The sequence below is a fragment of the Topomyia yanbarensis genome, chromosome 3, assembly GCF_030247195.1.
Source record: "Topomyia yanbarensis strain Yona2022 chromosome 3, ASM3024719v1, whole genome shotgun sequence".
Lineage (NCBI taxonomy): Eukaryota > Metazoa > Arthropoda > Insecta > Diptera > Culicidae > Topomyia > Topomyia yanbarensis.
In genome coordinates this window covers 38,795,249-38,821,952 of record NC_080672.1, presented here as the reverse complement: position 1 = coordinate 38,821,952, position 26,704 = coordinate 38,795,249, and the positions used below count along the sequence as shown (strand labels likewise).

Sequence of the window (26,704 nt, the reverse complement as noted above, 5' to 3'; positions counted from 1 at the left end):
TTTATTATGGATGGCCGTGCAGCATATGTGTTGCATATGTATGAGGAAAATGTCCGACTGCATGTCTGGAGCAAACAGATCTTAGATGCTAGTGCCACAAAAACAAAGATACAACAGAAATGTTAACTACATCAATATAATTGATACATCAAGTCTGATTTCATTTTCTTCGATTTGGTTTTCAAGTTTCGAGCTTTTTACTTTTCAAAATCGTCCGATTATTGTACTCAGCTTTACTTTGGATCAGGGATACTCTAGAATGGATCACGTAGATAAATAGGGTGGTGAGGTGGATAATTCGGAATATTGCGAAATAGATGAAGTGGAGTGATGTCCCCAGCAAATTCAAAGCAACAACTTTGATCTGGCAAGAAGTTTGCATATGCGGACTTAAAACTAGGCTTTCCATCATCAATCAAACGATGGGCTTGAAGTTGTATAAGCAAGAGGGCCTGGAAAAATGTACTCTCGTTCAATAAGGCTCACTAACCGTGGCGTTCTGGTCAGATTTTACGAATTGCAACTATAGCCGAGAAGTGCTACAGTCAGTGGATGCGTGACAAGATTTCGCCCACAAGAATACCATACCACCTAACTGTCCGCAATTCTGCGGATAGTTAGGTGGAAAAAAGTATTGAGCAATTATCAAGCAGAATTAAAAAAAAATTAAAAAGGTTCTCTTTCCAGTTCTCTTTAAATTCTATTTTTTTTCGTCTTCCATCTAGTACAACCTGTTTAATACTACAAGTATCCAGAAGAAACTTTCACCATTAATCCTGTTAAGACAGATGTCTTCCGTTTAATTCCACTATAGAGATAATAATGAAAAACTGTTGTTTTTTACTATAAATCAGATACTAGTATTTCAACTATTACATATAGTATTCTTCAGTGTTCAATATCAGTCTATAGTGGAATTAAATGGAAGACATCTATGAAATTTTACCACTGAAACCCATGTATTTTAGAAACAAATCACTGTAATAATTCAAACTGAGTTCAGATAAAATACACTCAGAGGGTGACTTCGTGATCGTCAGCTTTTCAGGACTCTATTGCTCATCTATTTTAAAAATCGGTCAAGGCCCTTAATATGTACACGCTACAAAATCAACTGTCCGCACATCCTATAACAAGACAAAAATACATTTCAAATCCGTCAAGAAGACAAATTTCTACGCCGTAAAGATAAGCCAGATCGACCGGGTTCTATAGTGTCAAGTAGACACGCGATCATGTGCTCCCCGCTGCTGATACTGTCCGACACGTATCATTCAAGTAAATACTGCAAGAGGAGCTCGCTTTATCACACATCTCTCCGCACAGAAAAGTGGATCTGACGCGCCGTAAGTAAGCAAAGAGGAATTAAGTAGAATCAGTGTTAATCGTTGTACTATTCGCACCAGATGTATCACTTGCTGTCTTCGCGTCGAACTGAGCTTTCAGTTGGCGATAAGATTTAGACCAGTGCAAGACGTCTCCGATTCTAAAGGAGCGCCTCGATCTGAATTCCAGCGAATCTCACCTGTTTCGACTTCTAGCAGCTCGGTAGAATGGTTATCGTCAAATCAATGTGACTTAATTAGCAACAAATTCAGTTCATTAGTTCAATTTTAATTATATTCCACATAAAAATTAAGCGTTGCTAAAATGGGCAACGAACCGAAAGTGAACGCTCGATCAGTATTATGGTACTTAGTGTTTGTAGGATTTGCAGTAAATTACATGATACGGATTAATATGAACATCACGATCGTCACTATGGTCAAACCGTCTAGCGGGAAGAAAGCTCTTCCTGAACGGGTTGTTAATCTGGACGATTACAATACGTCGGTAACGATGGCAGTGCAGCATCAACCGAGAACGTATGCGTGTTACGTCGAAAGGAATGTATCCGAGCTTGGATCGGAGCTGCAGAATAAGGGAAACCCCTCCAAAAGGGGTAGACTGCAGTATGAACCCAAGATTAAATCACCAGAAAAATTGCTGCTCGGTGCACTACAGGTATAGCTAGATATGTAACAACCTCACAACATAGTTTAGAAAAGGAGGAACATGGTAGATCGTGTATCTCATAAATACAAATTTCACTGCATGGTTGCAGAACAACCATCAAGTATTATCACGCTTTCCTACCGAAACTGGCAAAATAAACCTCACTTAGGATTAGCAACAATGTTTCGAAGCGAAATATTTTTCGAATAAAAATTAGAACAAACTAGATTCTTAAACACGAGAAAAAATTATGCTAAACTTAATTTAAGTTTAGTTTTGTGCTTTTAACACGCAAAGTGGTTTAATCCTTATGGGAATTAATATTGCATAATGCTAGACGTTTGACTCCTTAGCTAAAAGACAAGAGTTCGTTTTCCCTTTCTCGTAGCAAACCTGAGCCTCTGTACTTGCATCCCGGGTCATCATTCGGGACAATTCAGTTGCTTTGAACGTTCACATGTCGTCGCTGTTGTGCTATCTTATGACAAGCGCCATTTAGCACATTTCGAGAAAAACGATTTTAAAAGTTTGAGATTGAATATCTTGAAACTTATAAATGGTATAAACAATCCAAAGAAGACAATTGATGCTTCTATCTATTCTGCATTAATCTCTCAAATATTACGAAGATTGGTTGACTATGTTGCGAGTTTTTACTATGAATGTAAACAAAAGTCGCACTCACACGTGTCATAGGTGTGTATTGACGACAAAATTTGTATGACGTGTCATAATCGTCCATTTCATAGAAAAAAATCATCAATTTTTAACTTTTGTTCATATCATTGCATTCATATGGTCTATAAACAATCGGTGAAATGCATTTTGAAGGAAATGAGTCAAGGAATCTAGAAAAAAATGTTATTTTTGATTGCAGTGTTGCCAAATATGCTTTATTTCCAGTTTAAAACTAAAACTGTGTTTTTCTCACAACTCTTGTAATTTCTTTTTGAAAATGTTTATGCCATTGCGTTCCTCAGACATTTTCACACATAAAAACATCTAAAACTTCAATATAACTTGAGCAAATCTCTAGATACAGTGATTTGAAGCAAAAAACTCACAATTTCTCATCACGTTTCTCGCTATATCTAAGTAACCAAGTAGAATTTCAAAATTCTGAAAACGCCACTTTGTAGAGAATTTTCAAATAAGTAATGTGGCATATCTAACTCAGTTTACCCCAAAATGGCGTTTGTCATAAGATAGCACAACAGCGACGATGTGTCGTGTCAACAGTTTGGATTTTTTGTGTCTAACTAATTTGGGTACTAGTTTAGATACATCGTCTGACTAAACTCCCAGTTGGTGCTAGTTACTGACGAGATGAATTCGAAACAAAAAATAAAACTTAATTAAAGATAGGTTTTGTGCCCTTATCGCGAAAAGTGGTTTAATCAAATTTTCCCTTATGGGACTTTTTCATGCAAATCTTCCAATTTATGTGGTTTAAAATTATGAAGCTAACTGTTTATACTCTCCACAATGTCTTTAAAATAATATTTATTGGCTATTATTGAATATTCAATTGCTCAACCTTATGCGACCACCTCGGATTGCCACTCCGTTATTGATTGCAAGTTCGATCTCTACCATATAAAAATCGATGCTGTCAAACGTCAATCCCAAAAGATCGCATGAAAAAATATTCGAAAATTTTGTTCGATGAACGAAAATGAATTTGTGTGACAAACGAAACATTCGCGCTAAATACAAACATTTAGTAAAATAACGAAACATTTCGTTTCGATCACGAAACAGTTCCGTTTTCTACAACAAATGTCGTGCAACGTCCCCATTTTTCAGTTCGTGAAATGAAATAAACCAACTATTAACAATGCACTAAAATGCTTCATTGTGAAAACGACAAATGAATTCGTGCATTTTATAATCATTTTCGTGCTATTTACGAATTTATATTATCAGTGAACCCCTGCCGAATCCATTCAGATTTCCGAATCGGTGGCGGAATGAGTATTACTAGGTGATTACGGTGCATGCGAATTACGAATGTCAATGTCACTCTTTCTGTATGTTACTTTTTCACAAGTTGTCCCACTCTACGATTATCGTATATCCAATAAACGATAAATGGGTATCGAAAAAGTTGTTGTATTTTGGGAAAATTATATCAAAATAGTTGCACACCACAAGTCATTCGAGAAGAAAATCTATCCATACTGGGAAAGGATAGAAATAAAAAGAAATTGATTTGCTTCTTCATTTGCTGTTGCAGCTTTGGCTCAGGTGCGTTCGCTATACCGCTTTGCTTCATTTTCTATGTAAGCAGAATGCTTCATATGTGAATGGCGAACGAACGGTTCGAGATGCAATTTTTCCCATGTCTGCGAGCAACGACATTATTTCGTCCATTCTCGAGTGAGCAAAAGAAGAAACTACTGGATTATTCGAAGAGAACTGTGAATCGAGTAATTAAAAATAGAATGAAACTCTCATTGCTGTCTGTAATTGCACTTTTCGAACAACCCAAGGTAATTCGGAAAACAAGATTGATTCTAACAACACTGATAATGATTTGGCGAGTAAACTGAATAATAACCGCTGTATACTTTTGACGAATCCGTCTCCGAAAATGCTCTAGAAGTTATTGCTATTGTTATTTAACAGTGTAAAATGCCCCAAATAACAAACAGTGGTCCAAATTAGAGCCCGCATGGTGTACGACCAGCTGCTGATGATGCTCAATGGATGTGAATTGAACGACGATGAATCATATGCGAAAGCCAGTTTTAAACAGATCCTGTAACTCAAATTCTACAGGGCTCCTGGTCGCGGCAAGCTTTTTGGCAGGCTCAAGTTTGTTTACAAGATTAAGAATTACAGTTTGGCAAGGGTTCTGCTCCTGTGGCAAGAAAACCAGCGTTTTGTGATGGATAAGACTACGAATTTGAAAATGTTGAAAATAGCAAATATCCTTTCCAAAATAAATTGTTGAAAATTTGTATGTAGTTCGGGTTATTTCGTAGCTAAGCAATTTGTTTAAACGTATTTTAAATCTATACCAATGAATACACAAAGCAAATCTTGAATTGCATAATATAACTCACGCAAAAATGCCAAGTTGGGGGTGGGCGTAGCGTAGTTGGTAAATCGATTGCCTCGTACGCAGCGCACCTGGGTTCAAGTCCCAACCCCGCACATAGGGTTAGAAATTTTTTATAAGAGATTTTTCTAACCCGAAGAGGCGAATGACCTTAAGGTTAAAACCTCTGTAATCGAAATTAAAAAAAATGCCAGGTTTAAATGAGTTTAGCACCGACAACACCAGTACAGAGCACTATCAAAAACGAAAATACTATTAATGTTACTTATAGTCGGTGGAACGTACTACATTTGATAACTGTTAGCTCAAAGTTACGAAATACTACAGTGGATAGAGGCTGTCATTTTTTTTGCAATAAGTATCATCTAAATAATAACTTTCAAACATGTAAAATTCTTGTCAATATGGGCAGCTCCAGCCGAACGGTAAAGAAAGGACACGTCTTTTTGGTAAAATATAGCTGGTACACAATTTGAAAGATGGAATTTCGAATTTTGGAAACATGAAATCGGAAAATCATATATAGAAATTATTTAGGATGTTCCTTAAAAAATATTAAGGACTACTCGCATCTGTTTTATTTATCAATGATATTGATTCAATATGTTACAGTATACCAAATAAACACCTTAATACTTTATTTAATTATTTAAGAAACAAGAATTCACGAAAGGGTTGAAAAGACAGCGTTCTACTGGATTTCTTTCTGGTTGAATAGGGAGGGGGGAACTTGCCCGCTCGTGCCCTCCCCTGAAGCCGACAGTGTTTGTCAATACTTTAATAAAACATATTCGCAACAAGACGTTAACGATGTTTCTTTATTCGTTGTCTTTCTGTCGACGAATCAGCCACAGCGAGAAGACGGCCATAATGCTTTTATAGATTCTTGCGTCATTTTCGAAAAGCTTATTGTTAGGCGCATTCGAAATTGCATAATTTGTCTGCAATGTTAATTAATTCTTTTATTTATAAGCGCGCTGAAAATAGAAACCTTAAACGGGAAAATTCACAGAGAATCTAGGTGCACCAATGAAATTTAAGTGACAGAGAACAGACGTCCATCTTCATCATTCAACTTGTGTAAAAATCCCTAACGGTTTCGAAGGTAGTTGAGATATCTTCACCAGGTGCGCTACTGTCGTCATGTTTCTAGTGGCTGAGTTCGACTGAATTGACAGCGGTTATACCTCTACCCAGTCAAACCATTCCGGAACCGGTTCGGAATTCTGAGTTTATTCAGTATGAATTCCAGCTCAAATGCATCAACCGATTGAGTCGGAATCGGTTGTTTTCTTTGAGTATGATTCCATACTGAATCCATTCAGGTTTTCGAACCGGTTCCGGAATAGATTGGACGGATAGTTGGGATAAGTTGATTTGGCGGCGCTAGTGTTTTATAGTATATTAATTCAAATGATTACACACGTTTTATTAATACATTTGTGCGACCATGGATGTCTGTTCTCTGTGTTTGAGTATTGAACACCCGACATGTTGCCTCCGAATGGTCAATATTAAAGTCCCAAAATAATATTGTACATTCCCTACTCATAACAGTTTTAGCCTTCGCCTTGAAAGGTTGTGTTTGCTGATTGGTTGTAGCAACCAAGGCTGTGCAAGCCGTGAATATGCTAGAAGTTTGTGTACCGTGTCAGTATTTGATACCGTGTTGGTGCGGAAACAGGCAGGATTGTTGGCTGCGAGAGCGGTCGTTTGGTGGTGGTACCACGCGATAAGCGAGTGTTGGTGCGAAGGCAACGAAGTCTCAGGTAAGCGGCGCCCCACCTTGGTGGTAGTAGTGGTTGCGCTGCATACAACCGGCGCTTGCGACGGAGTGAGACAGAGCTGCATCTGGTTGGTGAAGCGGCACGCTTCATCATCATTCATTCATCCGTATTAGTGCAGATACGGGATTTTGAGTATTTGTTTACCTAGCCACGCTGCGTAGTAGGGGAATACCTCTGGACCCACAGGTAAGCGGCGGCCCCACCTTGGTGGTGGTAGTGGTTACGCTGCATACAGTCGGCGCTAAGTGAGACAGAGCTGCATCTTGTTGGTGAAGCGTCTCGCTTCATCATCACTTATTCATCTGCGCTAGTGCAGAAACGGGCTTTTGTGTATTTGTGTACCTAGCCACGCTGCGTAGTAAGGAAATACCCCTGGACCCACAGGTAAACAGCGGCTCCATCTTGGTAGTGGTGGTTGCGCTGTGTTCAACCCGAGCGTGACAGAAGGAGGCAGCGTGAATCTGCAACTCTTCGAAGGACAGGTAGATTTTAATATAATTTTGCTAGTGTTAGTATTTAATGTATGGTAGGCGAGATGGAGGATAGTGAGATGGAATCCTCCATTTCACAAGAGCAAAATTCTTCTGATCCCCCTCCCTCAACTCCCCTTAGAATAAAATTATACCCCCAAGGGTCTTCTGGACCTTGGCAGGTTTTCTTCAGGCGGAAAGGAAAGCCATTAAACCTTGTGCAAATTGCACGGGATCTGACTTCACGATTAAACGATCCTTGAAGGAGAGATCTAAGCGCTCTTATGCAGAAATACTGAAAAATGCTACTCCTGAACCCACGGTCCCAGAAAACAGATACGCTATTCTATTGCCGAAAGAGTCTGACTCTGACGAAGCGTCCGAAGGTACATCATTTGTTTTACCTAGAGGATCCAGGAAAAGAAAACAATCCTCTTTTCCCAAACTGCCAAGCAAGGGCCTTAAAATTTCTCCTCCAACAAATAAATTGCGGCCAAAGCTAAAGAATTCCGATGCAATACCGAAGCCAGTCCCTCCCGGTTTCGGTAATGTACAATCCAAACAGAACACCATTACTGGAAATAATAAAACTTCAACTTCTTCCGAGCCTCAACCGGGGATAGGTTTATTGAAATTTTCTGAAATTGTTGATTGGATTTTCAAAGCATTCAATAATACTGAACCACTAAAAAGTATACTTTCAGCGTTCCTCCCAACAATTAGAACATTTTTAGAGCAGCTGTTTGCTCAATGGCCCATCCTTGCAGCGATTGTATCTTTCAATGGGTAATTCACCCCCTCCAATGAAAGATTCCATCACTGTTTTACAGTGGAATTGCAGAATTATCATACCTAAAATTGACTCCTTAAAAATTTTGCTGCATAATTTGAAATGCGATGCTTTTGCTTTATGTGAAACATGGCTTACCTCAAACATTAATTTCAACTTGAATGATTTCAACATTATTCGCCTAGACCGAGACACCCCGTATGGAGGAGTGCTTCTAGGAATTAAAAAGTGCTATTCTTTCTATAGAATTAACATCCCCTTGTTTGCGGGCATTGAGGCTGTAGCTGTCCAAACGAACATTAAAGGCAAAGACATGTCTATCGCTTCTATATATATATACCTCCCAAAGCTCAAATTGGACTAGGTCAGATTTTTGAGGTAGTGGAATCCATGGCTGCTCCGCGGCTGATACTGGGAGACTTCAACTCGCACGGAGTATTGTGGGGTTCCCTCTTCAATGATAATCGATCCTCTTTGATATACAATGTTTGTGTTTAAATACAGGCGAAATAACACGCATTCCCAGACCACCCGCACGACCACTTCGGTTAGATTGCACGTGGAAGGTTGTACCTGATCCTCACGGTAGCGATCATTTGCCAGTCGTTATTTCAATTAGCAGTGAATTAGGCCTCACGAATTCAATCAATGTCCCTTATGACTTGACACGAAATATTGATTGGAAAAAATACCAATCTTTAATTTCCACTTCTCTTGTTTCGACGGAAGAGCTAAGCTACCACCTACCGATGAATATGAATTTCTAGCGGGTTTGATTATTGAAGCAGCAGAACAAACCCAAACGAGATGCAATCCTAGCATGACCATAAATAGCCGGCCTCCTAATCCCTGGTGGGACAAAGAGTGCTCGGATGCATATGAAGCTAAACAAGTTGCTTACAAAGAAATTATGAAACGGAAAGGGTGTACACGTGCGAACTTTGAAAATTATTCGATTTTACAAAACAAATTTGACAGTCTCCGTCGTGCCAAAAAGTTTAGTTATTGGAAACATCAATGAGTACTCTTTGGAACACAGCCAGAAGAATGAGGAATCGAAACGTAACTAATGAAAGCGAAGATTTTTCGAATCGCTGGATATTTAATTTTGCGAAGAAAGTTTGTCCAGATTCTGCTCCTGCGCAGAAAATCATTCGCGATGCTCCCACAAGTAACGATTCCATAGATTCGCCTTTGACAATGATGGAATTTTCAATTGCACTCCTCTCATGCAACAATAATGCTCCGGGTCCAGACAGAATTAAATTCAACTTGGTGAAGAATCTGCCTGACCTAGCAAAAAGACGCTTGTTGAATTTATTCAATAAGCTTCTTCAGCAGAACATTGTCCCGCACGACTGGAGACAAGTGAGAGTTATCGCCATACCAAAACCGGGAAAACCAGCCTCCGACCATAACTCGTATCGACCGATTGCAATGCTATCCTGCATCAGGAAATTGTTGGAAAAAAATATCCTACGACGTCTCGACAATTGGGTTGAGGCGAACGGCTTGCTATCAGATACCCAGTTTGGTTTTCGGAGGGGAAAGGGAACGAATTATTGTCTGGCGCTACTTTCGTCAGAAATCCAACTAGCTTACGCAAAAAAGAACAAATGGCGTCTGTGTTCTTAGACATAAAAGGAGCATTCGACTCTGTTTCCATTGATGTTCTCTCAGAGAAACTACATTAATGTGGTCTTTCACCAATATTAAATAATTATTTATACAACTTATTGTCAGAAAAGCACATGCATTTTTCATATGGCGATGTGGCAACATTCAGAATAAGTTACATGGGCCTCCCACAAGGTTCTTGTTTAAGCCCCCTTCTCTACAATTTTTACGTGAATGACATTGATAATTGTATTGTCAGCCCATGCACTCTAAGGCAACTTGCAGATGATGGCGTGGTTTCTGTTACAGGACCAAAAGCCCAAGTCATGACCTTTAAATATCTCGGAATTTGGTTCGATTCTAAAGGTACATGGGGATGCCACATTAGGTATCTGATAAAGAAGTGCCAACAAAGGATAAATTTTCTCCGAACAATAACCGGATCTTGGTGGGGTGCTCATCCAAGTGAAGTGATAAGATTGTATCAAACAACGATACTTTCAGTAATGGAATATGGGTGCTTCTGTTTCCTTTCAGCTGCAAACACTCACATTATTAAATTGGAACGAATACAGTATCGTTGTTTACGAATCGCCTTAGGTTCCATGCAATCGACACATACGATGAGTCTTGAAGTACTAGCGGGAGTTCTTCCCTTAAAAGATCGATTCTGGGATCTCTCCTCTCGTTTACTTATACGATGTGAGGTTATGAATCCACTTGTAATTGAAAATTTCGAAAGACTTGTCGAGCTTCAATCCCAAACCAGATTCATGACAGTGTACTTCAATCACATGTCACAAGAAATAACGCCTTCTAGTTATGTTCTGACATATGTTAATATACTAGATACTCCCGATTCCACTTTATTTTTCGACACGTCCATGCAAGAGGAAATTCGTGGAATCCCGGATCACCAGCGCTCTCTGGAGATCCCCAAAATATTCACAAGTAAATACCAACACATTGACTGCCATAAAATGTTCTACACTGACGGGTCACGAATCAATGAGGCCACTGGCTTCGGTATTTTCAACAATAACACCTCGATCTCTTTCAAGCTTGCAGAACCTGCCTCCGTTTATACAGCCGAACTAGCAGCAGTTCACTATAGTCTGGAAATCATTGATACTTTACATCCGAGCCATTATTTCATCCTCACAGATAGCCTCAGCACAATTAAGGCACTACGCTCATTAAAGCTTGATAATCACGCTCCGTTCTTTTTGAAGAAGATACGAGAATACTTAACTAAATTAACAAATAAATCTTATCAAATTACCTTAGTGTGGATTCCCGCTCATTGCTCCATACCGGGTAATGAGAGAGCGGATAATTTAGCCAAAATAGGGGCGCTGAACGGTGACATCTATGAAAGACCTATTGCCTTCAATGAATTTTATAGCGCTTCTCGACAGAGGACGCTTACTAGTTGGCAAACATCATGGGACAATGGAGATCTGGGACGGTGGTTGCACTCAATTATCCCTAAAGTGTCAACGAAGGCATGGTTCAAAGGGTTGGATGTAAGTCGAAACTTCATTCGTGTGATGTCTAGACTCATGTCCAACCATTATACGTTGAATGCGCATCTCCGCCGTATTGGGATCGCAGAAGATAATCAATGTGCTTGCGGAGAGGGTTACGAAGACATTGAACATGTTGTTTGGTCTTGCACTGAATATCGTGAAGCCAGATCCCAATTAATAGACTCCTTACGAGCCAGAAGAAAACCACCCTATGTACCTGTTCGTGATATCCTCGCTTTACGAGATCTTACATACATGGGCCATATTTATCATTTCCTGAAAACAATAAATATTCAAATATAAATATCCCCACAATGTTTCTAGTTTTTTCCCTTGCTACCCACAAACAATTTAGATTTCTTCGCAGCTAGTTTAGTTTGGATAAAACGATATAAATAAAGAAAAAAAAAATAAACAAAGATTACAGAAAAACTATCAATAGGTTTACAATGAAATTCAAGAAAATAGAGTATAATTAAAAACATTCAAAATGATGATTATCCTCAGTGTTAGCATTAGAAAGTGATTTTTTTTATAACGTGATAGTCTTAAGAACCTTTGTAACATGTTATGTAAAAAAAACCCCGGCGTAAAAAAGCTTTTGCAAATGCCGTGTCAAATAAACGTTTTTATGAAAAAAAAATACATTCCTACACCGAAAACTTTCCAAACATGAACGCGGGCAGATTTCTTTGCAAATTATATCGTACATCGTTTTATTTTCTCATAACGTTACAAATAAATTTCGTTTTGGGGCTTTTTTGTGAGGAAGCAATGGAGAAAATGTAAATCGTAGCTGAAATATTATACTATATTTGGTTTTTTAAACAGCTGTAAAACTTTTTTAGCAAAAAAATATAATATGCTGTTTGGGCAAGCAGTGGTCGTAAATTGAAAAAAATGTGGAAAAATTAATGACGGATGTACCCCATCAGGCATAAATACGTTAGACATACAAACGTTTGGCATGCGTGCGTTAGGCATAAATACATTGGAGATAATGGATGTTGGGCATAATATACGGTAGACATAAGGGACGTTGATCATAATGGACGTTGAGTATAATGGACGATTGGCATAATGGACGTTAGGTATAAATCAACTTATTGATGTATGAAAGAAATTATTTTTTGGGCAGCGATGGCGTTGGGTGCGTGAATGTTTGTCCTTTTTTGATATTGCAGAAATCCACTGTTAGCTAAACAAACTCGTTAACATTTTATCTTGCTGTATAGATTTGAAGAACTTTTTTTATTTTGATTATAGAGGTTTTAACCTTAGGGTTATTCGCCTCTTTGTCAGGTTAGAGAAATCTCTTGAGAAAAATCTCTAAATCTATGTGTGGGGTGGGGAATTCAACCCAGGTGAGCTGCGTACAAGGCAATCGATTTACCAACTACGCTATTTGAAGAACTTTTTGCTCCAATAAAAGAAGCGAACGCTTAGTATTGAGAAACTCATTTATATTCAAGTATTCAACTCTCAGATATACCTTAATTATTTCTTACATATTGCATATTAGATTGCATGTTGCAATTGTCCAAGAAAAAAATATTTGCCCTGAAGAACAGTTCATGAACTGAAGAATAATAAATTTTATTATTATTGATTCCTCGAATATGCAAATAATCTCGATTGGTGAGAAAAATCACTATTTATTAATGAGCTGTTAATTAAAAAAATTAATTAATTATCAATAGGTGGATTTTAGCTCTGATAAACGCACAAATAAATTAATAATTTGCCGGTTTTCTGTTGCTTTGACAAACAGCAAATGTATTACTAGCGTTATTTTCGTTCAACAGAAAACACACGCCTTTTAGCTTCTATAAAAAATAAGAGATTTTTTTTCTGTAACTTGAAATATTATGAACGACTTCTAAAAGATAATTAGCGGTTTTTAACCTAAATTGACGAACGAGTAAATAAGAACTAAACGGTTTTTTACGTTAATAACAATTACCAAACCACTATTTTGCGCAATAATATGGGCTGTTTAGACTCAATAAACAAATGGCAAATACTGAAATAATTGGCCGATTTCCGTCGTAATAGAAAAACGACGAGTGGTAAGGAAAAATGTTTGGCTGTTTCGAAAGCGTAGGAACAACTACATAATAGGCGATTTTAAAGCTGAACAAATTACAGTAAAAGAAGACAAATATGGGTTGGTATTGTCAGAGTCATAACCGAAGTGAAGTAGTATATACTTTAGGATATTAATACTGCAATTTTCACTATCTTCTGAAAAGTTGTAGTAAAATCAGTTATTTAGGTATTTTTGATAGAAACACCGAAGTAGACGTACATCTTAAAGCAAGAGAGCGGGGTCTCTCGCACCCAACCACCCCATCGCCATCGCACACTTGAAATCCGTTGATTCAGCCCCGAAAGAAAAAGCGTTCTGCTTTTTCTGTGGTGTGCGATAATTGTATGCATCTGGTGCAGTTGTGCATCATTGGATGGAATAATGGCTGACAACAGTCGTAGAATATATTGCCACCGAAGAGTATGAGCTGACATGAATCGTAGCAGCCACTGCGAGGTCAGAAAACAAAATGACGATTCTACTTATGTTTCATTTTTATACATGACGAATGCACCCGTCGGTGAAAAATGTCGTTAATAAACAACAACAACAAATTTTTATACGTGTGTCGCAGTTCATAGGATGACAAAGGGGCAACCCTAGCATCCCTCGCTGCTTGGTCGATTTGTACGAACCAATCATAGCGAAGATAATTACTACTTTCGTTATTTATAGTAGTCGTACATTTTACGGAATCAAATGCAACATACGTGACATATTTCTAATCAGATAGTGCACCATCAGCAGAATTTTTTAAAGTGGGACCGCTGCATTGAAACGTTAGAAGTATTCTACTTTAAAATGAATGTATTTTCAATCACTGAAGATAACGCTCAAGATACTCAGTACACAAAAGACAGTTACTTTAAGGTGTTACATACCTTTTTATTTTCCAAAAAAAAAACGATTTTTTTTTTGCTTTATCTGAAAGCACACTCCTGGAGAATATTTTCCCAAATTTTTATAGAGGTCCGAGAAATAGATCGAAAGTTACAGCGCTTCCAAGCGCGTTTCGTCTACCAATAGCAGTGATAATTTGAAATTTTAAACTCAATTATCTCGAAATGTCGTTTTTTCCAGAAATGGGTTTTCCGTGATCACGATTGCCAAAAAACCACCCAACCGATTTTCTTCAATTTTTTCAATTGATCATAATTATTTTTCTCGTATCTTAACGATTCCTTTTTTATGCAAAAATTTTTGTTTTGTAGATGAGTTTTTTAAAACAATTTTTAGACCTCAAAACAGCGATTTTTTAGGAAAAACGTTCCCGAATGCAGGAACAAATAATTATGTATTCAACTAATCGTTAAGGTAAACTCATATACTAATGGAATTTTTTGAGTTGTGGGATTTTAGTTGATCTATTGGTCATCAAATCGTGATCATCGCAAACCTCTTAAATAAAAAAGAGTTTCTGGGCAAAAGAAACAAATCCTCCAATTATCAATACAATTTTATAAACTTATGCTTAGTTATTTCACTGAAAAATGTGCTATCAAAATACTGTAAGTTCTATGTAATGAAATCATTGCTTAATGCCTTTACGTAAATTCAAACTTTCATGACATTTTTCTCACAAAAAGGTGTGCAACCCCTTAATCTTCCGTGTATTGCCTGAAGGACCAAAGAAAGGTTAATTTTAGTCTTATTATAGTAATCCATCGAGGTGAGTGAGCAACCAATTACGGCGAATCAAACCTACGGTATTTTTGTGTTAGAACGAGTGCTCGTAATGTAGTATATTCAATGAAATTGAAAATGGAGCACGGTCTTACAGAAGTTACTTTTATTTAGTTCCATCATATCAGCCATTCGGCACTAATAATACTATAGAGCGTATTTACCCAGTTTTATCTGGTTTTCCTCAAAAATTTTTACTTTGATCGCTAAATTTATTCAATTTAATGATTTCAACGAGCAATCAATATTTTTTATGATAGGTGGGAAAGTTCCGAAGAGGTTTTCGAAATTAGTGATGATATACAATAGTGTTTTTCTTATTTTACAACACCAAAACGCGGGGTTGAGCAGCGGAGGGATAAAGCAAGTCCCACAACCAGTCGCCACATTTTTACTGTTTTTGCACATCTGCATAAACAATTTTTATCAACATTTATCTCACTATATATTTCATCGGAAGACAAATTGCAAATGCAAAGGTAGTACCAAATAATCAACCAGAATACATATAATAAACTGTTACCCGTTATCTAGTCCCGCCGCGAGTCCTACGGGCGGATTAACTACTCGCGCAGCGAAGCATGAAACCTAAATACGGTAGAGGTGCTACTGCGAATGATTTATGCTTTTTCTCACACGTTTATACTGCCAAGTCTATAAACAACACTGCTTGTCGCGGGCTTTATCAGCACGGTTCAAGAGTCAGCGACCAAATTGGTCAAATAATTACCATTTAATGTCTGCTTTGTAATACTTGTTTTTAGGAGGTGCTTTCATTTGCCTAATTTGGGATTCGAAGTTTGGAAACCGGTTGGAATCTTTTGGGATACAATAGTTCGCGCTGGTTGATTTTGAGAATGAGCGAATGCTTATACCTGACTTCAGACCTTTGTTATGCACAATGAGTAATCACTCACCATTAACCCTAGAACGTTGCACTGGGGTACACATGTACCCCACGCCTTCTTTGGAGCTGTGTGAAGACGAGAATTCAGCATTTACCGACCTGGGACCCTAACCATAATTCAATTTAGAGTTCCTACCCAAGTAACAATTGAGGTTTTATAGCACACTACAAGTGTAATCCAGGTTTTAAGAAAACCTTCAGGAGTGTCATAAAACTACAATTGTTACTAGGGTAGTAGGAGTAGGAAACGATGATATAGCCAGTTTGCTTATAGCGCTCGTGGAAGCAGGTTTCAAAGTTGGCGTGGGGTACATTTGTACCCCAGTGTACGATTTCCGTTAGCGTTTCGTCAGGGTTCGTGCTGTCAGTGGAAATATGACTCTTGACAATACAAGTTTAAATACTGGTTGTTTTACTGCGTAAGCAGCAATTAGTATTATATAGGGTGATGTGCCTATTATGGCAGTAGAGCCTATTGTGACCCTATTTCGTACCCCTTGGTTTCGAACCAAGTATATGAGATAATGACAATATCGATTTGGCTAAAACAGGTGTGCAAAAATAAGCTCAAGTTATATTCTTTATTTGTTGTGCACATACGTATTCAGAACTATCCACTAAATCCAACTTTTAATTAAAACAAAATCACCTTATTGAAATATCTGCTGATCCGCCTCACTCGCATAGTGAACCGAAACAGGACGCAACGGCGCTTAGCAAAATAAACACTTTCGAGCCAGCATTTACCGCCTCATATCTCGTTATTCCGGCACAAATATATTAAATATTGCACTGATACATACCTTTATTTTAGCTGGAGAACCTTTTTACGATTATTTCACTTTAAACGCACTCGTCAAACACTAGGATATGCCTAGTGTTATAATAGGAAAATATTAAATACTGGCGTTCATAATTTTGCCATGTTTTGCCGATACACTACCACAATCAAAACAAACTTTTTTGCATCCATTGTACAGAAAAGAATCACCAGTGCGGCCAACCCAAAACATGAACTTGAAAATATATTGTAATGCAATTTCATGTATAAGTAATCAATTATTTCAAGCTATTCAACTAATTGTTGATTGCAGATATTTTATTTTCATCTGCACATACAATTTGGATCAGGAGGAAGTAATGTGTGATGTGAAACTTTATATTCCAGTTGTTAACTTTCGCATGGTTATTTCCTGCATGCGCAGTTCTGGGCGCTCTTCTACTAACAGCTGATGAGTTTATTTCGTGTGCGTGATGTTTACGTTTGTTTTGATCGGCTGAAAAAAGCAGAATGATTCGTTTTACAAATCACGCGTTGGCGTCCATGATCTGGATACCTAGTTAGAATCGACGCAAATGAAATATGAGGCATTGCGTTTCAACTAGATTGTTTTTCGATGAGGTGGAAATCGGCACACTCATGAGGCGATAATTGGAACGTTCAGGTGGGAATAGATGCACAGAATAGAACATTTATTTTCATTTATGCTGAAAATTGAGACAATTCTGCCAAATAAGCATTATACAGATGTTTATGAAACAGTACACTGATACTTTATTCTGAAAACGGTTATAGGTATTATGGCTTCTTTTTAAGTTGTTCAAAAAATAGTGCGACCCTCTCCATAATGGTGCCAAAATAGGCTCATCACCCTAATCGTTTTGAATCATTTATTCAATTGATTGAATTTAATTTTGAAGCAGAAAAAAAATCGTTTCCATTTTTGCTAATTTTTATTGTTTATTTTTTATAGTTTTTCAAAACAATGGTTCGCAAGTATAATTTGCGCACAGTAACTACTGTAACAGTAACGACGCGTGTTACCACACGCTCATTAAAAATAACTCAAAAGTGAGTAGCCAGCCACTCAATTTCATAAAAAGTGCACGTAGTCAAAAGATGAGTTCTTCTATTTTACTAAGTTTTGACTTCGTGATAAAGATGTCAAATTTGAGTACTTTTTACTCAAAGGCCAAATACGGAAAATAACCATTTAGTATATCTAATAACATTAACAAATAAACTTATCACTGTTTAAAACTTCACTAACCTGAATCTTATGGTGTTATGGCGATGCCCAAAAATCTATTTTGAGATCTTTTCTCGCTGTGAACCGGAACCGCTTCTACGGGCAGGAGCAACACAAAATTGTAGGAATGTTATTTCAAAACATCAACAAACTTGTCGAAACTTACCTTTCAGATTCTGATTGTGTCCTCCCCGATTCTTGCACTGCTAGATCGGTTTTTTTAACATTGCGTAGTTGGCGTCCCACCATATGAACTTTAACAAAGTCTTTTTTCACCCAACAGATTGAAAATTTAGTTGTTACTCAAGAGTGGAGTTAGTTCAACTCAAATCGAAACTCATATTTTGACAGATCGCCCCAGTTTTTGAAATTGAGTATTAGCAACTCAAATTTTGAGTAGTTTTAAATGAGCGTGCAATGTATTACTGGTCAGAAATATTTTTTTCATTTCAATTGTCACCCCATTTCGCGGTATTTGCCAAAACCCGATTTTTAATCTTTTACGCTTCTAAATAATTGCACTTTTTCAAAAATATCGAAATTCCATTTTAAACCGTTTCAACTATTATAATCATTTGATTTTTTTTAAATCGGTTGAAAATTCGCAAAGCTATAGTAATTTTTGTGAAAAAAGCAATAACCGTGATTTTTTCACTTTTTTTTTCGTTCAAACCGATTTATATATCATTGGTTCAATGAATTCAGTACTTTTACTTACACAGCTGTTTTCGCAATTAAAAAACGAAGAAAATTATGTATTATGCATTTCTTTTGTTTGCATTTTTACCTGCGCAAATTGTGATCAAACGCGTGGGGTATATTTGTACCCCAGTGCAACGTTCTAGGGCGGAAAACGCAAGTGCAACGTTCTAGGATTAAGGTCACTTCCGGTGAAAATTTCAACGTGTCGACATGTTGGTTTTCACCGAGTGCTAGATAATTCGCTTTTTTCACCTTGATTGGGCGAATTACTCGTGCTGTGGTGGACCAATTTTGTGGCACTGCGAGTTTATCGTCGGTTAGTCACAAAAAGTAAAGTCCATTGGACTATAAACGAAAATTAACTGGCAATATAGCTTTATGTGCTGTGCCATTTTGGGCTTTGTTTCACAAACAAGCCAAACAGAAGCGAAGAAGAAGAAGAAGAAGTAGGATTAAGGTGTTGAAACGTTTGTTTGAAAAAGTAGTGGAAACCGAAATGCAAATTCCATAAACAATTTAGTTGCAGCTTTTGTGCAATTCTCACAGAATTAATCAATAGTTCTTCATCTGCTTGTATAAGAAAGTTTAAAAAATGTAAAATACTATTGCTGATTGAGCTAAAAAATGATTAGATTTTTTGATAAAAATTTATACAAATTGTTGTTTGACCAAATTTTGGTCGTAGCACCTTTTACTGCAAGAGGCGATTAGAGTCATTTGGATTTACGATACGAGATAACACACGTTTAGACTAGAACAAAATTCATTTAGAAGCCTGAGTCACCTTTAAAATTAATAAATGTTAAAAACAATGTCTAATACCGAAAAAACTTAACATCCAAAATTTGTTTTAATTTCAGCTCGATTCCCAAGACGGTGGCTTCGAATGGGACGAATACGATCAGGGCTTGGTGCTGGGTGCATTCTTCTGGCTGCACTGGATAACACAGGTCCCGGGAGGAGTACTCGCTCGCAAGTATGGTACAAAGCTGGTCTTTGGCTTGGCTAACGCCATCGGATGTTGGTTGTGCTTCCTAATGCCACTGGCCGCGTACTGGGATCTACGAATACTGATATGGCTTCGAGCTATTCAAGGGCTGATTTGTGTAAGTGTTATTCGCACCGTTCGTTTCTGTTTACCAAGTAATTATTTTACTAAATAGGGCGTTGCATGGCCTGCAATGCATCACATGGCCGGTCAGTGGATTCCTCCAAATGAACGAAGCAAATTCGTCACTGCATATCTGGGTAAGCTGCTAATTAGAACAGTTGTCACTATACCTAATTTTTATTTCTATTTGATTTCCCGATTTTATTTATACTCCTGTACCATACTAAGGCAGTTCCGTTGGCATTGCAATCAACTTCCCATTGTTTGGTTACATTATCTCCTGGTCTTCGTGGGAGTATGTTTTTCACTTTTGCGGGATATTCGGTACTATTTGGTACGTAGCTTGGCTTTATCTCGTGTACGATTCTCCAGCGGAACATCCTTGGATACATCCGAAAGAACGAGAGTATATCGAGAGTTCGCTAGGAATAACAGAAAAATCCAAAAATCAAGAACACCAGCAACCCACTCCATGGCTGAAGATGATCTTTTCTAAGCCGATGTGGATGACTGTAATCGCCCAGTGGGCGGGAATCTGGGGTTTATTTACTCTGATGACACAGGCTCCGAGCTATTTCAACTACGTTCATGGATGGGGTATCAAAATGGTGAGCGGTTAATTAGATTAATTGAGCGCAATGATCAGTGTCTTTGTTTTTACAGACGGGAATCCTGTCGGGCATCCCGCACCTTTGCCGAATGATCTTCGCGTACTTTTTCTCGTGGATTGGAGACTACCTACTTCAACACAATCTGATGTCGAGGACAAATGTTCGCAAAATGGGCGGAGCGTTCTGTTGCTTGGTGAAGGGTATTTTCGTTTTGGCACTTGCCTACAGCGGATGTAATGCCACCTTGGCGATATTGTTTCTAACCTTGGCTACAATGGTACACGGTGCAGTTTCTACTGGCCCGCTGGCCAACATCATCGACATGAGTCCGAAGTATGCTGGGATACTGCTCGGAATTAGTGGGATGATTTCCGTGGTGCCCGGATTCGTTTCGCCGATTATCGTTGGACTACTAACACTGGGAAACGTAAGTTTAATAATAGATTTTTTTCGTGTTCGTACGTTTAGTCTATCATAATAATATACCTTGAGTAATTTATGATTATGGCTGGAAGGTCAATTGTCGAAGTATACTTTGAGGGGAAATTTCGCTGTGATAAAAATTTGATCGCTTTTTGTAAGTTAAATAGAAAATAATAAGATGTGCTGAATAGGCTTTTGGTATTGAAAATGCTTACACAAACATTCACTCAACGATATTTACCTAACTCGACGAACTGAATCGACTGGTATTTGTTAGTCGACCCTCTGGTCCTTGTTTGGAATGTCGATATTGCAATTATCAAATAACCTTTTAATTGAGAAAGGTAAAATAGTTTCTCTTTTCGAGTCGCGTCATTTCCAAAAATGTCTTCGATGTTATATCCTGCAGTCGGTGGGCGGAGGTCTTAATAAATGTTGGTGAACATTTGTTCCCTGCTGTTGCTAGGCTTAAAGGCTACATCAGTAAGAAATGTGGCCTTCAACTTTGGCGATAGCATCCTACAAGTGGTCGGATATGCAAGCTATTTAAAGCATTTTGTTGTATGTCCACAGTTTTACTCGGTTTATATTTTTCAGAGTTCTAAACCAGCATGGTTCCGAGATATTCAACAGGTAGAAAGAGAAAAATAAAAAGATATTTTTTCAAAATTCTTCGGCGTCAAACCAGGAGGTGTCAAAACAGCTTAATTATTGTTTATTTATTTGTTATTTATTTGTTATTTATTTATTTATTTATTTATTTATTTATTTATTTATTTATTTATTTATTTATTTATTTATTTATTTATTTATTTATTTATTTATTTATTTATTTATTTATTTATTTATTTATTTATTTATTTATTTTTTGCTTGTTTATTTAGTTATTTTTTAAACAAACTCCCAATCCGATGGATGATTTTAGAGTCTAAATGGACAGACAGCCTGGACATTTTCATGTCATTCTCAGACGGGCGCGAAAGCTACCACCTTTCCAATAAGGGACCAGTCATAAATTAAGTAACGCAAAAATTGCCCAAAATTGACTCCCCCGTCCCTCCATGTAACAAATTGTCGCACATTTCTCTATCCTCCCTCCCCCATTGCGTAACAAATTCCTTATTAACTTTTTTTCTTCAGTAAAAACTCCCCAGACACAAACAATTGGTACAAATAGTTATATATAACAGTACATCTTGTGAACTAAAGTAAAACATTTTTACATTAAATAAAACATCAAAGCACAGTAGATCGGCTATTTTTTCGATGAAGCGACTGCACGACTCATTAAAGTCGGAAAACTCTTCCACTGCGGTGAATATTCGAATGCATGCGGCAATCGGTTCGTTGGATCCAAACAAAATAATCTTTGCTGATGCAGTGTTATATTTCGTAATCTTCTATTTGTAATCCAAAAATATAGGCGAAACTCTGGAGCATCCATCTCACCGTTAATCAGTTTTGCGATTGTGACGATATGCTTATTTCTTTACTTTTAATTTTCATCTGACCTGTGTTGGTCTACATAAAATGTTGTTGAATGGGAAAACCCATTTCAGGATATACTTCAGAAGCAATTCTCAAAGCGGCGTGAAACCCATCACCTTTTCGCATTTTTTACACCTGATTGCAATGGTTTCACGCAACAATTAAATATAGTCACACAGTACACAGCATTACAAGAACAAAATTTACAAATATTACAAAAAATAAATTATAAAATCCAAGTAAACCTTCTTAGACTATTTTTGAAAACATCACAAGATACAGCAAAGTTAAAACACTATTAAAAACATTGCACATCGCTCTAATGGGTTTGCTCTTACCATTCTCGGTGCACTGAAACTTGAGTCTGAGATCTGAGAATGTTTTGGGGGCACATTGACATTTATTTATGAGAGAATATGTGGAGCATCTTTTTGGTGAGTTAATATCTTCCCAAAAAAATACAGCTCTAATTGTGTTCCATCTTTTGGCTAAAGTTTCTATTTCGAGCAGATGACAGCGATCGACGTAAAGGGCGAACACGATATTATTGCGACACATTCAACAGGGCATAACTTTTTTACCATTGGGTAAAAATCAACCAAATTTTGCGCACTTTCTCATTGATGTGTATTGTTTACATGCTGTCAAACTCGAAGTGGTGTTTTTCGATTCAACGAAAATGGAGGTGAATCAACGCGAGTCGAGAGAACAAATTCTTTCCAAACACCTGGAATTTCCTGACCTGTCGCACCGGCAGTTGGGAAAAATGTTGAACATTCACCATTCAACCGTCTCCAGAGTGTTGAAGAGGTTCCAGGAGCGGTTGACCGCGATGAGCGGCAACAATCGAAGGCTAAAACTTGGGCACGGAAGCTCTACGAGAAGACGCTGACAAAATATAGCTGCTGTGTGATGGACGACGAAACGTATATAAAAGCCGATTTTAAGCAAATTCCAGGGTTGAAGTTTCTATGTGGACGACAAATTTAAGAAGAAGAAAATGTCGAAGTTCGCCTCCAAATATCTCATTTGGCAAGCCATCTGCTCTTGCAGACTGAGGACTGAGCCTTTCGTGACAAAGGGCACAGTAAATGGCGAGATCTACAAATCTGAGTGCCTCGAGAAGCGCCTTTTGCCGTTCTTGCGGCAGCACGACGAAGCTCCGCTATTTTGGCCAGATTTGGCATCATGCCACTATTATAAAAGTGTCCTGGAGTGGTATGAGGCCAATTCTGTCCATTTTGTTCCAAAGGACATGAATCCGCCAAACTGTCCGGAGCTGCGCCCGGTGGAGCAGTACTGGGCAATGATGAAGCGAGAACTTCGAAAGAGCAAGAAGACAGTCAAAGATGAGAAGGACATGTTAAGAAAATGGAAAAAAAAACTGAGAAACTGGTACCGGATGACACTGTAAAGACTTTGATGGAGGGCATCAAGAGAAAATGCGTTCAATTTTACACTCAAGTCTCCATCGATTAACTTTTCTTTTGATTTTTGAAGTAAATATATGTATAAAACTACCCTAAAATTTTGGTTTGATTTTAAACATTATAAGAAAATTGGCATGACATTTTCGGTGTCGCAATAATTTCGTGTTCGCCCTTTACGGTGGTAGCTCTGCTGGGTCACGCCACGGCAGAGTTCTAAGAGCAAAACGAAGGAATCTTGCCTGCACTGCATCTATTCTGTTGATATGTTGATGATCGTATAACGAGACCAAATGGGTGCTGAAGCTTCCAGGACAGATTTAATAAGTGAAAAATAGGGTTCCAGTGAACTCTTTGGCAATTGTTACAATGGAGCCCGAGATTTCTATTCGCCTGTGCTGTAACACGAGAGCAATGATTTCTGAATGTCAGTTGTCTGTCCAGAAGTATTCCGAGGACTCTGATAACTGCCAATCTCTCGAGCGATTCCAAAGAGATGGTGTAGCCTCAGAGTACTGCATTTTTTCTCCGTGTAAAAGGTATTATGGAGCACTTGGACACGCTGATAGCCAGCAAGTTCCGATTACACCAATTACAAAAAGTATCTAAGTGTCGCTGTAGTTCCATGCAATCTTCTATTTACCGCATAATGGGAAATATTTTGAGATCATCAACGTATATAAGATTACACGCTGGAGGTCACAACAAAACACACGTCATTGAAGAAAAACGAAAAATTAGTTATGGAATTCGCGTTTCGACTTCGTCTCATCAGAATACAACACTAACTTAGTGACGAGACTAAGGTAGCACCGGATTGACGCGAGCTCCAAAAAGACGGAGACACAATTTGTGTTCGTGAGCAAACGCCTAGTCAAGCATGATGTGCCGCAAAAAAGAAACTCATTCATTCTCGATTTTACCCACACTTGTGTGTCAGCTCATGTTGTGCCAGCAAAAACTCATTCTCCAGCATAAACGTACAGCAACTATGAATCTAACTCGATTTATGCAGGACGGAAAAACTTCCACAGCATTAGTTCAAGAACCGTGCTTCCATAAAGGAAACCTGTGTATTGGAAAGTTAATTAACACTGCCTTCATTGCTTACAACAACAGTAATAGCACTATATTTTGCCTTTTCTTGCATAATACCAGCATTATATAAGTATTAAGGGCTTCACAGCTCTATAAGACTGCATTATATGTGGATCTAAAGCAGATATTAGGCTAAGTTATAATGCTTATTGGTTACTTGGGCGATTCCGTTTTTGGCAACAATATATTTTTTTCAGTTGCCAAATTTAATTTTATTCGCAATGCCCACACCCTTAAAATATAGTAAATATGACTCTTCTGTTCGGAAATAAAATCAAAAATGATATCAATTCCATATCAACTTTTGTTTTGCTGATTTCTCTTAATTTGCTATAATTTCAGCGCAAAAACATTTGAAATTGATTCTACGAAGGGTAAAGATGAGGGTTAATGGGCATTTCTCTTAAAATTTCACTCGACTGCAGAAAAATAAACGAAACAAGTTTGTTTACAAAAATCTCTTTAGCCCTTTTGAAGAATTAATATAGAATTATTACAACAAAATGTGTATTGAGCATCTTTTAAAAGATTTACTATGTACAACAACAATGTTGCGGGACCCATTTGTTGCCAAAAATGGAACATTTCTGTTGCAAAAAATGGGGCATGCCGAAAACGGAACGTGCCAAAAACGGAATCATACTGCATCAGATTTTTTTTTTTTGATTGATGTCATTTTGAGCCCACTTTCAAATGATACACATATCGAAGAAGGTTCTCCAACCCCCATCTTGAATTTCAAAGTGGCGTCAACCACCAATTTCCGTCATCTGCTGACCACCCCCTTTCAAATGACACCAATATTGATGGTGGTTTACAGTCGTCTTCTTGGATTTAAAAATGGTCTCAATCATCAATTTTCGCGATATACAAACTGTCCCAACTTCCTTTTTGCATTACTGAACGGGTGACGAAACTAGGGACTCGGGAATAGCAAAATACCGTGGAAATCAATGCAGAATTGTGGAGGCCGGATTAATACGATGCGGCTAGCTGGGTTCGAACAGAAAATGATCTGGATAGTGCACTTGCTTTTTCGGGCGATCACTGAGCCAAAGTAAAAACACAATCGATCATTTCACTGACACGATCTGAGAATGATGAGAATTGTTCTAAACTTTCAGTTTTATAGCGAAATATTCCTTAGGGGCGACGTAGTGATACATGTCGAAAGTCATCTGAACTGGCAGGTATCACCGTCACCAAAATAGCGAATCAAAATATTTCTGTGCAAAATGGAAATAACATTAAAGGAAGCTTATCGGAAGGGGCTAAAAGTCTGATGTCAAGCGAAGGAGCGCGCTAGATTTCATGATGGTGGGTCCGTTTCTTCACACTAGATACTCGTATCGAACGTTCGGGCACTATACGAAACTACAAATTAGGGAGCGCATAATCGTGCTTCGATCCTTCCTGCCATCACTCACTTTAAGTGGGGTTACTCGAAAAATGTTGATCGCCTTAGTTGAGTGAAATTCGTTTCACATTTTAAATGACTGTTCGAAATAACCCTTTAGTAAAACTTTTCTAACTTGTCTCTCTTCCACAGCAAACAGTCCAGCAGTGGCAGTATGTGTTCCTAATATGTGCCGGTATGCTAATAGTCTGTGGCATCCTGTATATACTGTTTGCGGATTCAACACTTCAGTCGTGGAATTCGTTGGACCAAACAGACGCAATTGACATTCGGGAAATGGAAAGCTTAAAGCTAAACATTGAAGACGCTACTCCCAGTAAGAAGTTAGAGGCTACTGTGGAAACGCAGGAACCGCTCACGGCGGAAGTAAATGTAATAGAAGACGAATCAGTGAATGCAGTATTAGTTCGTTGAGGCTGTGAAATAAAGATGATGTTGATACAATCGTCAAAAATATTACAAATTA

General features: G+C 37.9%; 1 protein-coding gene across 1 annotated transcript; it reads left to right on the top strand.

Annotated features, from left to right (window-relative positions):
• The first annotated feature begins 1,433 nt into the window (after positions 1-1,433).
• Positions 1,434-26,682, top strand: LOC131688826 (sialin). Its single transcript, XM_058973376.1, has 6 exons — positions 1,434-2,004; positions 19,524-19,769; positions 19,827-19,911; positions 20,003-20,382; positions 20,438-20,812; positions 26,371-26,682. Exons 1-6 carry the CDS (start codon positions 1,651-1,653, stop codon positions 26,650-26,652), a joined length of 1,722 nt encoding a protein of 573 aa, XP_058829359.1. The 5' UTR covers positions 1,434-1,650; the 3' UTR covers positions 26,653-26,682.
• Positions 26,683-26,704: the final 22 nt, after the last annotated feature.

What these genes read in the sequence shown, in the direction of transcription:
- LOC131688826 (XM_058973376.1), top strand. Translation starts at nt 1,651, where the DNA reads ATGGGCAACGAACCGAAAGTGAACGCTCGATCAGTATTATGGTACTTA. An exon ending in TGCTGCTCGGTGCACTACAG is followed by an intron (nt 2,005 to 19,523) that starts GTATAGCTAGAT and finishes TTTTAATTTCAG; the next exon opens with CTCGATTCCCAAGACGGTGG. An exon ending in ATGGATGGGGTATCAAAATG is followed by an intron (nt 20,383 to 20,437) that starts GTGAGCGGTTAA and finishes TTGTTTTTACAG; the next exon opens with ACGGGAATCCTGTCGGGCAT.